The 11,000-nt window shown below is 40.2% G+C and overlaps 1 protein-coding gene across 2 annotated transcripts; it reads left to right on the top strand.

The window, feature by feature from the left end:
• The first annotated feature begins 162 nt into the window (after window positions 1-162).
• cyb5r2 (cytochrome b5 reductase 2) lies at window positions 163-7,273 on the top strand. 2 transcript variants are annotated; one of them, XM_085414832.1, is made up of 9 exons: window positions 163-324; window positions 464-610; window positions 1,206-1,278; window positions 1,655-1,761; window positions 2,716-2,845; window positions 2,967-3,050; window positions 3,421-3,506; window positions 3,613-3,712; window positions 6,899-7,272. In XM_085414832.1, exons 1-9 carry the CDS (start codon window positions 310-312, stop codon window positions 7,069-7,071), a joined length of 915 nt encoding a protein of 304 aa, XP_085270958.1. In that variant the 5' UTR covers window positions 163-309; the 3' UTR covers window positions 7,072-7,272. The 2 variants fall into 2 exon arrangements, with proteins under 2 accessions (XP_085270958.1, XP_085270957.1); XM_085414831.1 differs by lacking the exon at window positions 163-324 and having other exon boundaries at window positions 428-610; window positions 6,899-7,273.
• Window positions 7,274-11,000: the final 3,727 nt, after the last annotated feature.

The following is an 11,000-nucleotide window of genomic DNA, read 5'->3' as shown; positions in this document are numbered from 1 at the left end:
AGAGCAGTGAAGGTCTTTGTTATATAATCTGATATGCCTGTCTCTCCTCCCCTCTGTCAGTGGTGTGATTTCAAGGCTCTGCTCCTCACTGTCTGAATACCACCTCTGTACTATATAGCGTCATGATGAAATCTGTCTTCCTATTGGTGCTTCGGGCCCCGTGTCACCTTTCACCTCAGTGGGAAGCCAAGCCCCTTTTGAGATTTGTGTGTAGAGTGAATGCGGCAAGGCTGTCACTGCCTTAACTGTGTGGACTCTGGTCTGTGGGAGGAGAGGGAGGCTCTGACTGACTAATTTGTCACGTTAAACATGGACGAGACCTTGGTGAGAAAAAAATGAGCTTTATTTCTCCTTTCAGTTATTGAATGTAAACTGTTTCTCTATCTTAACTGTTGTGCAAGTCGCTATGCGTGCTACAAACGGCTGAATGCAGCATGTTCACACTTTGATCTTTGTCCTGCAGGTGATCCCTGGATTGGTGGCTGTCTTTGTGTTGGTAGGAACAGTTTTCTACTTCCTGCTAGGTTCTTCAGGTGAGAAGACGAAGAAGCTGCCCGTCACTCTCCAAGATCCCACAGTGAAATATCCTCTCCCACTTATACGCAAAGAGGTGGGCTGCATACAAACTTACAGGCTTAACAAAATCCAGTGTGTGTTTAGACCTGCATCTATGTTTATGATAAATAAGCACGTACATTTTTAAATGACTGCAAAAAAAAACAAGATTTGCATATTTGTAGTCACAAGATTTCTGTTCAGTAATCTTTGAAATTCACTCAAAGACCCTAAAAAAGAACAGTTCAGATTTAGTGTACCAAGAGCCCGTGTAAATCCTTTCACACACCACATTTTAAACATTAAGGTCTGTTGAGTTGCATTGTGGGCAATGTAGGACTCATTCTTTCATCAAAAATTCCCATCATAAGAAAGTATTATTGGGGGTGCAGTGATAGATTTGCTGCTCTCACTGAGTTAGCTGTAACAGCTCTGTTTTTGTGCAGTGCACCGGTTTGCAGGCCTGGAACGGTCTTTATGTTTTAAATACCCTTAAGATGCAGTTACATAATAGGACTAATATCTGTTAATGTATTGCATAAACATAAAGCTTCAAACAGAAGCCATGGGAGATTTATTTAGCCAGCCCAGAAGGATAATATTATATGTATTTTCTCTTTTTATGGTACTGTGGCTGTGTCCTTGTGCAGGAAATCAGTCATGACACAAAGAAATTTCGGTTTGGCCTTCCATCTGCAAGTCACATCCTTGGGCTGCCAGTAGGTACTGTACCAGCTCTTTTCTTTCTCTCTTCTGATAAAATCCTAGTAGAAAAAGCAAGCATGCAGATTTTCTTATCTGAGCACTCAGCACTTTTAGCACTTCCTCATACTTATGCTGCGGTATAACCAGACAAAAAAACAAGAAGGCAAGCTCACTTGCCGATTACACCGGTTAAACATCAAAAATAAAAAATTATTGGACTTTGATTAGAATAGATAAGTATTAGCACTTGACAGTGATGCTCACGATTCCTTGCTGCAGCCGTAGAACTGCCCTCATTTCCTGTATCAACATTTTCCCCACCGTCCTGTTTCACTTTAACCCAACACTACACCAAACCTGCCACTTCTCTTCCCCGTCTCTGTCCACTGTGCAGGCCAGCACGTGTACTTGTCAGCAAAGGTGAACGGCGTTCTGGCGGTTAGAGCCTACACTCCAGTCTCCAGTGATGAGCACCAAGGATATGTTGACCTCGTGGTTAAGGTGGTTAACCTTAACATGTTCACATTTGATCTGTAGAGCAATTATTAAGAAATTTGGTAAAGATCTGAGTGTCTGTATTGCATCCTGAGCTACTATCATCAGTGAGATTATCAGTTGGACAGTCAGTCATTGCTTAATAAACACTTTTATCACTTTTATTACACTATAAGCCATTTGTACAAAGCCCTAGAAACTGATGAAAGGCCATGAGTTTGTTTTTAATAGGCAACCAAGTCTGAAGCAATAATACCTTAAAAAAACTGAGCCTGTTGGAGCAGGAGCGTAAGTTCCAGGGGGGTTAGGGGGGTTATGACCCCTCCAATAATCAGACCCAACCAATATATACCCCCCCCCCCCCCCAATAAAATTGTGAATTATCTTGCATAAATAGGCTGTTGATTTTCTTTACTCATTTCAGTTATTACCAACAAAACAGTTGCATGTTTAATCATCTGGGAATTTACCCAGATTTATTTATTTAGACAGAGATCTTGACCCTCCCCAATGTCTAGCACAAAGTTACGTCGATGTTCTGGAGTAATTTTATATGTATATAAAATTACTGAGTGCTAAGCTAACAGCTAACACTAGAATATCATTCATACAGAAAACTGAAGCACAATGTTGTGAGATGCTTTGTACCGCACAGGTTTTATCATTTGTCACATAACTGTGATCGTGATGCTTTCTCCAAAAGCATAAATAAAATTTTGAATATTGGTTTTACATACTCTTTTTCTGTTTTCTGGATTATAGGGAAGCTTTTCCAGTAAGAGAAAAAGGCCATATCAATAGTAATATTAGACAATATGTCTAAAGTTTGACATTTGATTATTACCGGCTGAGTGGATCATTTGAGAGCCTGGAAGTCATTTTTATTGCACTGTTGTGGAAAATGAGACTGCATAAGAAGATGAAAATAAAAATGTGATGTCCTTCTGTAAACTCCTCCAGGTCTACTACAAGAACACCCACCCGTCTTTCCCTGATGGAGGGAAGATGTCGCAGTACCTGGACGGCATGACCATTGGAGACACTATTGACTTCAGAGGGCCCAATGGACTCCTGGTGTATAAGGGCAATGGTGTGGTGATGGTGTTTTTTATGAAAAGAACCAAAAAAAGAAGTTTCTACATTAACCTGCTGACACCAGCAGGAGGCGCTGTGTGATCTGCTTTGGTTGAGACTTTGTGTCATCCACTCAGGTCAGTTTGCCATCAGACCAGATAAGAAGTCGGAGCCAAAGGTTCGGAAGTTTAAGCACGTGGGAATGATCGCTGGCGGAACAGGTCCATTTTCAGATCACTCTAATAACTTTAACTATACACGCACTTCATTCAGAGGAACATCACAGAGGACAAAAATCTGCAGAAGTGTTATTTACCTTAAAGTGATTCTAAGGCCTGCGTGTAATCACACTTTTCAAGTGCTTTACTGCATCATGTTATTATTTTAGTGTGTTTTAGACGACTGGGATGTAATACAGAGCGTTTGAAAAGAGCTGTTCTGCTCGTGTGGTCCTCAAATCTGTGACATGCTTTAACTTTTAGAAAGTTTTGATATTTGCTTTGCACTGCTGACACATTCAGTTCACTGGAAAAATGAGAAAAGTCTGTATTTCACCTCTGAGACTAACTCCAGTGTCTTTCACCCTCCCAGGTATCACTCCTATGCTGCAGTTAATTCGCAGTATCTCATCAGACTCCACTGACAACACCAAGTGCTCTCTCATATTCGCCAACCAGGTCAGCTGTGTGCGGGATATTGCGTTGTCTCAGTTGAATTCTATAACTGCATATAAAGGGAAAGTGTTGTGGTCAAACCGCTTTACTGGGTTTTACTTTATCTTAGACTGAGAAAGACATCTTACTGAAGGAGGAGCTGGAGGAGGTGAAGAAGAACCATCCTGAGAGACTTCAGCTGTGGTTCACACTGGACAAACCTCCACAGAGTAAGAGGAAATGTCTTCATCTATGGATCTAAAATTCACTCTGTGTAATGTTCACTCCAGAATAGAGTGGGAGGCTCAGTTTAAGCACTAATTCATAGTCTGAATGTGGAAAAAAGCAGCATTGAGACAAATGCTTCCACGATTACAATACACTTAATGCATATATAAAACAGTATATTCAATAAGATAAAGCTATATCACTACAGTTATTTCTTTTATCATTTATTTTTGCTGCAAAATGCAATTATCAAGCATACCAGCACTGTCGCTAAAACCTGCCAGACTATAAATGTTGCCAGACTAATATCAGCCTGAATCGGAGTTTCTGATAATACAGCAACTAACTGTGATAAATCAGCAAAAATCACATATCTGTTGGAGTCTGCATAGACAGAAAGTTCAATTTCATAGAAGTTCAATTTTAACCGTGCTATAGTAAATTAACCAGAATACAACCAGATTCAAATCCTGTTGATCTGTGCTCACTGACAAAGACTCAGACTGATGACAACTTATTGGTAATTTGTCTGCATTTATAACTAGACATCAACTATTTGCAAACCTTCAACAATCTCTGAGAAAATGATTGCAGTCAAAGTCAGACGGCGACTGTTTGCAGAAATGTTTCTTCCTATCAGGCAACTTGTGCAATCAAAAGCAGCTGTGGATGTGCAACATCCTTAAGGGGAACTATTTAGTCACCACAAGTTGCAATCGCTCACAGAATGTGAAATAATTCAGTACGACAAACGCAGGCAGCCGATGATATTTTTCAGTTGCAAAGAGGCTGCTGTCCTATTTTTCCTTGTGTGACTGAACCATTAACCATGAGCTCTCAGGTAGAAGGGAAAAGCTGGGTGTGTTCAAATACTGAATGTTTTTCAGTTGAGACAGTTCAAGTAATATATTGCAAATATCATAATCACCACACAGAATATTCCAATATTATTCTGTATGGATTGTTTTTCCCCACGCTTACCAACACTGGCTCTAAAACCTGCCATAAATGTTGCCACAAGATGGAGTCAAGTCGATATCAGTCTGCATATGAATGGGGTCAAGTTGGCAGCTTCAGTTCATCAGGTGCCTAGAAGCACAACTCTGACAAAATTCTCATGCTGCTCCGTCTGCAGAGACAACACTTCCTTTGTGTTGCAAATTCCCAGCCAGTGTTGTTTTTTACTCCCTCACTCGTGACTGCCATGTAGCAGTGCACCTGTGTGACTCACCTGTGATGTGTGAGTGCACGAGTTGTACAGAAGAAGTTCTGCAAAAAGAAAAGGAAGATGTTTGTAAATCCATAATGAGTTTCACCATTTGTTTTATGAATATATGTGAATATGGACCTTCTTATCTTCACCTAGTCTTTCATTTCATTTCTATTTATGTTACTCTGAAGATGTCTTTGTTGTCTTAGAAAACCAACAGGGAATGAAGATAAATCATTACTAGTATTTTTCCCTTTTTCTTGTGAAGTAAACCAGATATGAGTAATATTTTCTTGGCTTTAAAAATACGCCTGATATCAGGAAATAGCAAATGAAGAAGATGATGATGAGATGTCAGTCGCAGGTCTTTTGCCCACAACCGAGATGACAGACCTTGCCGACCGTACATACAATACACAAACATCACATTGGGGAGACAGGTCAGGCCAGGTAGTGAGGAAAAAAACATTGAAATGTGTAACACAAAAGGATAATACAGGAATGCAAAGATATCAACACACCATAGCACAATAAACACAGACAAGCAACATGGGAAAGAGTTCCAGTGTGTACATCTGATCTGGGACCGCTGCAATCTTTCGACTGCGCCTCCAACTGACCCGATGTCCACATCAGAGGGGAGGTAAGCGTTGGAGGTGGCGTTGGATCCGGAGCACTCAGGCTCACCCAAGCCCAAACTTCTCGTTGAGAAAGGGGTGTCAATTGCATTTAGGGACCAGTTGATCCAATCCATAATTCCTCTTTTAGGTTTTAGAGAACAGACTGAGATGCAGGTCGCATGAACAAGCTGACCCTGACCTTAACCCTAACCTTTTGGAGCCCCAGATGAAGCTTAAAATGCTTAGAGATGATAAAATTGCTGTGACCACAGCCTTACTCAGATTATCCATTAAGGAAAACCTTTATTGTTAAAAATGACCAATAGTGACTTCAAACTGATACTTGTAACCTTTCCAAACATATTGGCCAGACAGCATCCAAACATACATACAAATTAAGTCCTACAGTGGCTTTATAACTTTGTAACTACATTCAAGTTGATGCTGAGAAACATTTTCTGTGACTAATTTGATCATTTTACCACACAGGATATACGGCAGGCCTGTATGTGAGTATTAGAGACTCTCCAGGCTACATGCAGCAGGATAAATCTTGATACTCAGGCGTTTGGTTTCACTGCTGACACCAAACAAAGACGCCTCAGCTGAAGGAAAATCCCTGCGGGCTGAGGAGGGAGATACTTCCCACGAGGTGTTACAGTAGCTTAGCAAAACATTCCCGTTTTCTCTCGTATAATCCTTAAAGCCAGCTTGAATTAACAAGCATATTATTGTTACATAATCTCTGTTGTGGAGACCTTTTATTTTGTCGTGTCACGTCTTCATTAGCTCCCCTCAGAAAGGGGACACATCAGCCCTTGATCATTATTTATTTGAAGAGCTCTTCATTAGCAGTGCCATTATTTGCTGGCCTTTGATGGAGAGATGACTGTTGTTGAACAAGCATCTTCAGCAAATGGCTTCATTGACACTAAAATCTTCGTCTCACCAAAAACCGCAGCAGACAGTGTCATCTTTCTTTGAATGTCTCCTGTTTTATCTGTTAATGGAGGTTGTCTTTTAGTTCTGCCTGCCTTTCACCAAAAGGCCTCCCTTCCTTCCTCTGAGGCCTTGAGGACAGAGACAGATTCAAAATGAGAGAAAGAAGAAGTGTTTAATATTCAGCGTTTAGAGAAGGAGTAAAAAGCAGAATAAAAGACACGCTTCTATGTTGAATAAGCCATATATAGATCGGCTGTACTGTTTTTTCTTGTGGCTGTTTGGTACAATAAACCCTATGACATCATGCACGACTGAAACGCTTTCACATTTCAGTAAGCCTGTGCTAAAAACACGATCCGAATTGTGCATATACTGGTGAAAATTCAGCTTTGTGGTTCTTTGATCTTATTCTCCAGACTGGAGCTACAGCTCAGGATTTGTGACCTATGACATGATCAAGGACCACCTCCCCGCTGCATCCAACGATGTCCTCATCGTCCTCTGCGGCCCTGCGCCTATGATCCAGAATGCCTGTCTGCCAAATCTGGAAAAGCTGGGACACAGAACGGAAAACATCTTTACATACTAGTATCTCGTCGTTTAGCAGTCGCTGCAGATGTTCCTTCCATTCAAAATCACAAACGACTGTCATTTAAATGACCTGTTTGTAATTTTCTGTATTTCATTCAGGTTATGTGTGAGTTTTGATATCAGTGACACTACCACGTGTAAAAGATGCAAAATAAAGACGAAAAACAAGTGTTGATTTTGTGTATACATCATGCTGCATTAGTGTTTTTGTTATTCTTCACATTACCACTTAATTCCTCAAGTGCTGACTAATCAGTGAGCAAAGGTGAACAGAAAAGGTGCAGAACATAACATGCAGCTGAAGCAATATACAAACGTCTGCTTTTGTTAGAAATGTGAAAATTAAAATGTATTCACAGTTTATTCACATCACTTTTTAAATTTTTTTATTGCAAATGTATTTACCATATAAGTTTTTTAAAATCTGATTATTTTCTTCCAATAGATTGAACAGGAAACCATCCATCCATGCATTTTTCACATATCCAATCAAATATGCAAAAACTGTTGAATGAACTGATTCATAACTGAAATTGTTTAATGACAGACCTGACAATTATTTACATTTTCTATTTTGTTGCCACACGATGCATGATTCATAACCCTGTTATTTTGTTTATTGAGTGAATGTTGTAGGCATCCACACTTTCCTGTTTCTCTTTATTCTTTCTCTTTATTCTTCTTCTTGCCTTCGTATGTTTTTTCAAATTTTAGAATATTTCTGCTCTTTACAACTATATCTTTGGTTTGTATATTTTTTATACTTTTTAAAAAGGCTAGCCATCCTATCGAAAGCTGTTCAGTTCAACTTGGAGGAGGTGAAAGAATGTAGACAGAAGGTTAAAGAGTTGGAGAGAAGATATGAGCAGCTGACCAAAGACAACTACGATCTGAAGGAGTCGGTTCGGCTGTCTGTTCACTTTGCTGAGGTACTGCCGCGGGAGGATTTGGAAGAGAGGAAGCAGATGTGGCCTCAAATTGAACAAGCAAGCAAGACTGACCTTTTTCCGAGGTCCTCGTGGATACATTGAAGGACGGAGGATTGGCGACGCTAAATGAAAGGCTCAGACTGTTATACGGTGGATTATTATTAATGGGACAACAGAGCTCAGCTGAAAATGAGAGGTTACTAGTCACTGAGTGGGTGACAAGAGTTATGGGTTAAACTCATACCTCTTTATTTTTTTCCATTTCATTTTTTCTTTACTTGTTATGGTTCACTCACAAATTATATTTAGTTCATTAAACATTCAGGGTTTGAAGGACCTTGTTAAGAAAAAATGCACTCTTTTATTTTGCAAGGGGCAAAAATGTCACTCTTTATTTCTACAAGACACTCACTCTGTAGATGCTGATGTTACATTTTGGACTAATCGGTGGGGAGACCAGATTCTTTTCAGCCATGGATCTAATCCATCTGGAGGTGTGGCGATTTGTTTTAATAAATTCCCAGGGTAAATTATAACTTACAAAGCTGACAGAGAGGGCCACTGGTTAACTGTAGTGTTGAAATGCGAAGGTTTATTCCTTATTGTCACAAGGCTTTATGGACATAAATAATCAGGGTCAAAATAAAAGTCTATTGGAAAATTTAACAAATGTGATTTCAGAGTTAAAGTTATGTACCCCACAGATTATATTGTCGTTGGAGGCGATGGGAACGTGACACCAGATGAATGGATGGACAGATGGGCGCCTCGCTTAGGAAGGAGGCAGCAGAATAACATTATTGAGAACTTTGCTTGTGATAATAATTTCACAGACATTTGGAGATGTATGAATCCTGGACTTAAGAAATATTCGTGGTTTAAACCTAATGGAGAAAGCAGGTCAGGAATTGATTATTGGTTGGTGAGCGATGCCATTTTTTGGTGTACCTCACAATCTAAAATCTCTAAAGCCAAAACCAACAAGGAAGAAACTTAGTAGCAGGGGATATTAATATTGGGAATTCAATGCCAGCCTTTTAAATAGGGATGAATATCGTGATAAAATTAGACATATAATCAGAGATACTGAAAATAAGGAATCAATAGTGTGTATTATACAGAAATTGGAATTTGTTCAATTCAAGATCAAAGAATTTACTATAAAATTCTGCAAATAACTGAATATGGAAAAATGAGATATGAAAGTAATTTACTTCGAGAAATAACTCAGTGCTGTAGTAAAGAAAAACCAAACAGAAAAACAGGGAAAACAACAGAAAAATAAATTGATGGAGTACCAGACTAAATTAGATGATCTTTACCTTGAGAAAGCCCAGGGTGCTTTCATAAGATGAAGAGCCAAATGGATTGAGGCGGGTGAAAAAAATTCATTGTATTTTAGTAAGCTGGAGAAATGTAGACAGCTGAGAAATTTAATTACAAGCCTGCTGATAAATGGGACTGAATGCAAAGATTTCATAGAGATTGAAAGAGAAGTCTTTACTTTCTATTCCGAGTTGTACTCCTCAGAATATTTGGCAGCTGCGTTTATTAAGGCTGTTGTTATTTTAACATGTTTTAACGCTTTGTATCTTGTTCTATTTAATCTCAACAAGCCCCTAAAAAGTCGGTGATCACTGTCAGTCTCTCTTGGTTATTATTACCACTATTCATTTTAAAGTTCAGTTTTACAATGTAACTACATGCAGCAGTATATTAATGACTAACCTGGTATTGTGGATGGATTCTCTCAGTTGTTCTCCTGACTGAGGTTTGGGCCGTTTACAGCACCCTGCAGTGCATTTGCATTTGTCCCTAACCATCAGGAACCCTCACATTAACTTATGGAGTGGAAAGGCAGGCATCACTGAAGTGTTTGAAGGCCACCATGGTCCGGTTACTGGACTGAGCTGCCACAGTGCTGGAGGACCTGTTGATTTCTCTCACCTCTTCATCTCGTCCTCGTTTGACTGAACCGTCAAACTGTGGAGCACTAAGAGTACCCGTCCACTATACTCTTTTGAGGACAGTTGTGACTACGTCTACGATGTGATGTGGTCTCCAACACACCCTGCCCTGTTTGCTTGTGTGGACTTAGCTGGACGTCTGGACTTGTGGAACCTCAACAATGATACCGAAGTTCCAACTGCTAGTGTGTATGTGGATGGGGCTCCGGCACTGAACCGTGTCAGATGGTCTCACACTGGAAAGGAGATTGCCACTGGGGACTCAGAGGGACAGGTTCAGGTCTATGATGTTGGCGAGCAAATCTGTGTTCCCAAAGCGGATGAGTGGACCCGCTTCGTCAGGACGCTGGCTGAGATCAATGAAAACAGAGATGAAGCTGAGGAACTGGCCAATGCATGATGTTGCAAACCCCACCCACCCTCACACACAACCACTCATACAATTCTCTCCAGTCCGCTACACCTATAGTACATTACACAGTACTGCCAGAGGAGCTGCGCTCGCCTCTCTCTGGTTGCCAGCTTCTCCACATTCTACATTTGGCCTGAGGAGATGTGCAGAGCTAGAATGGATAGAAGTGGCAGCTTTAGATGTGTTTTTGAATGTCTCTTTCGAGTTTTAGAGTACATTTGTAGGAGCAATGAATGTCAGGTGTAGTAGTAGCACAAAAACCAGAGTAAGCTGTTGAAAGCTTAGAGGAATAGAGGAAAGTGATTTTCAGCGTAGATGTGGCTGTCCACTCTGAACTTCTAGCTTTGATAACATCCTCAGGGCTCCAGAAACTGCTCTTCTCCTGAGGCCTCAGACTCGGCTCTTTTTTAAAATATGCAAACCTTTGTACTTGCACCTTTTTATTACCACTTGAGTGTTTTTACATGTTTTCCCAGACACGCTTGTGCACAGCTGGCAAATTTTGAAAAGACTGAAAACACCCTTTTATTCTGAGAAGCACTAAAACAGCTAATGCAATCACACACATAGATACCTGGCCTGTGCAGAAGCGTGTCATCTTACATTTTAACCACTACAA

Source organism: Rhamphochromis longiceps, linkage group LG7 (assembly GCF_057381845.1).
Source record: "Rhamphochromis longiceps isolate RC_006_pf linkage group LG7, R_longiceps_female_GT1.1, whole genome shotgun sequence".
NCBI lineage: Eukaryota > Metazoa > Chordata > Actinopteri > Cichliformes > Cichlidae > Rhamphochromis > Rhamphochromis longiceps.
The sequence above is the reverse complement of the archived record's forward strand: the minus strand, read 5'-3'. Positions and strand labels throughout refer to the sequence as shown.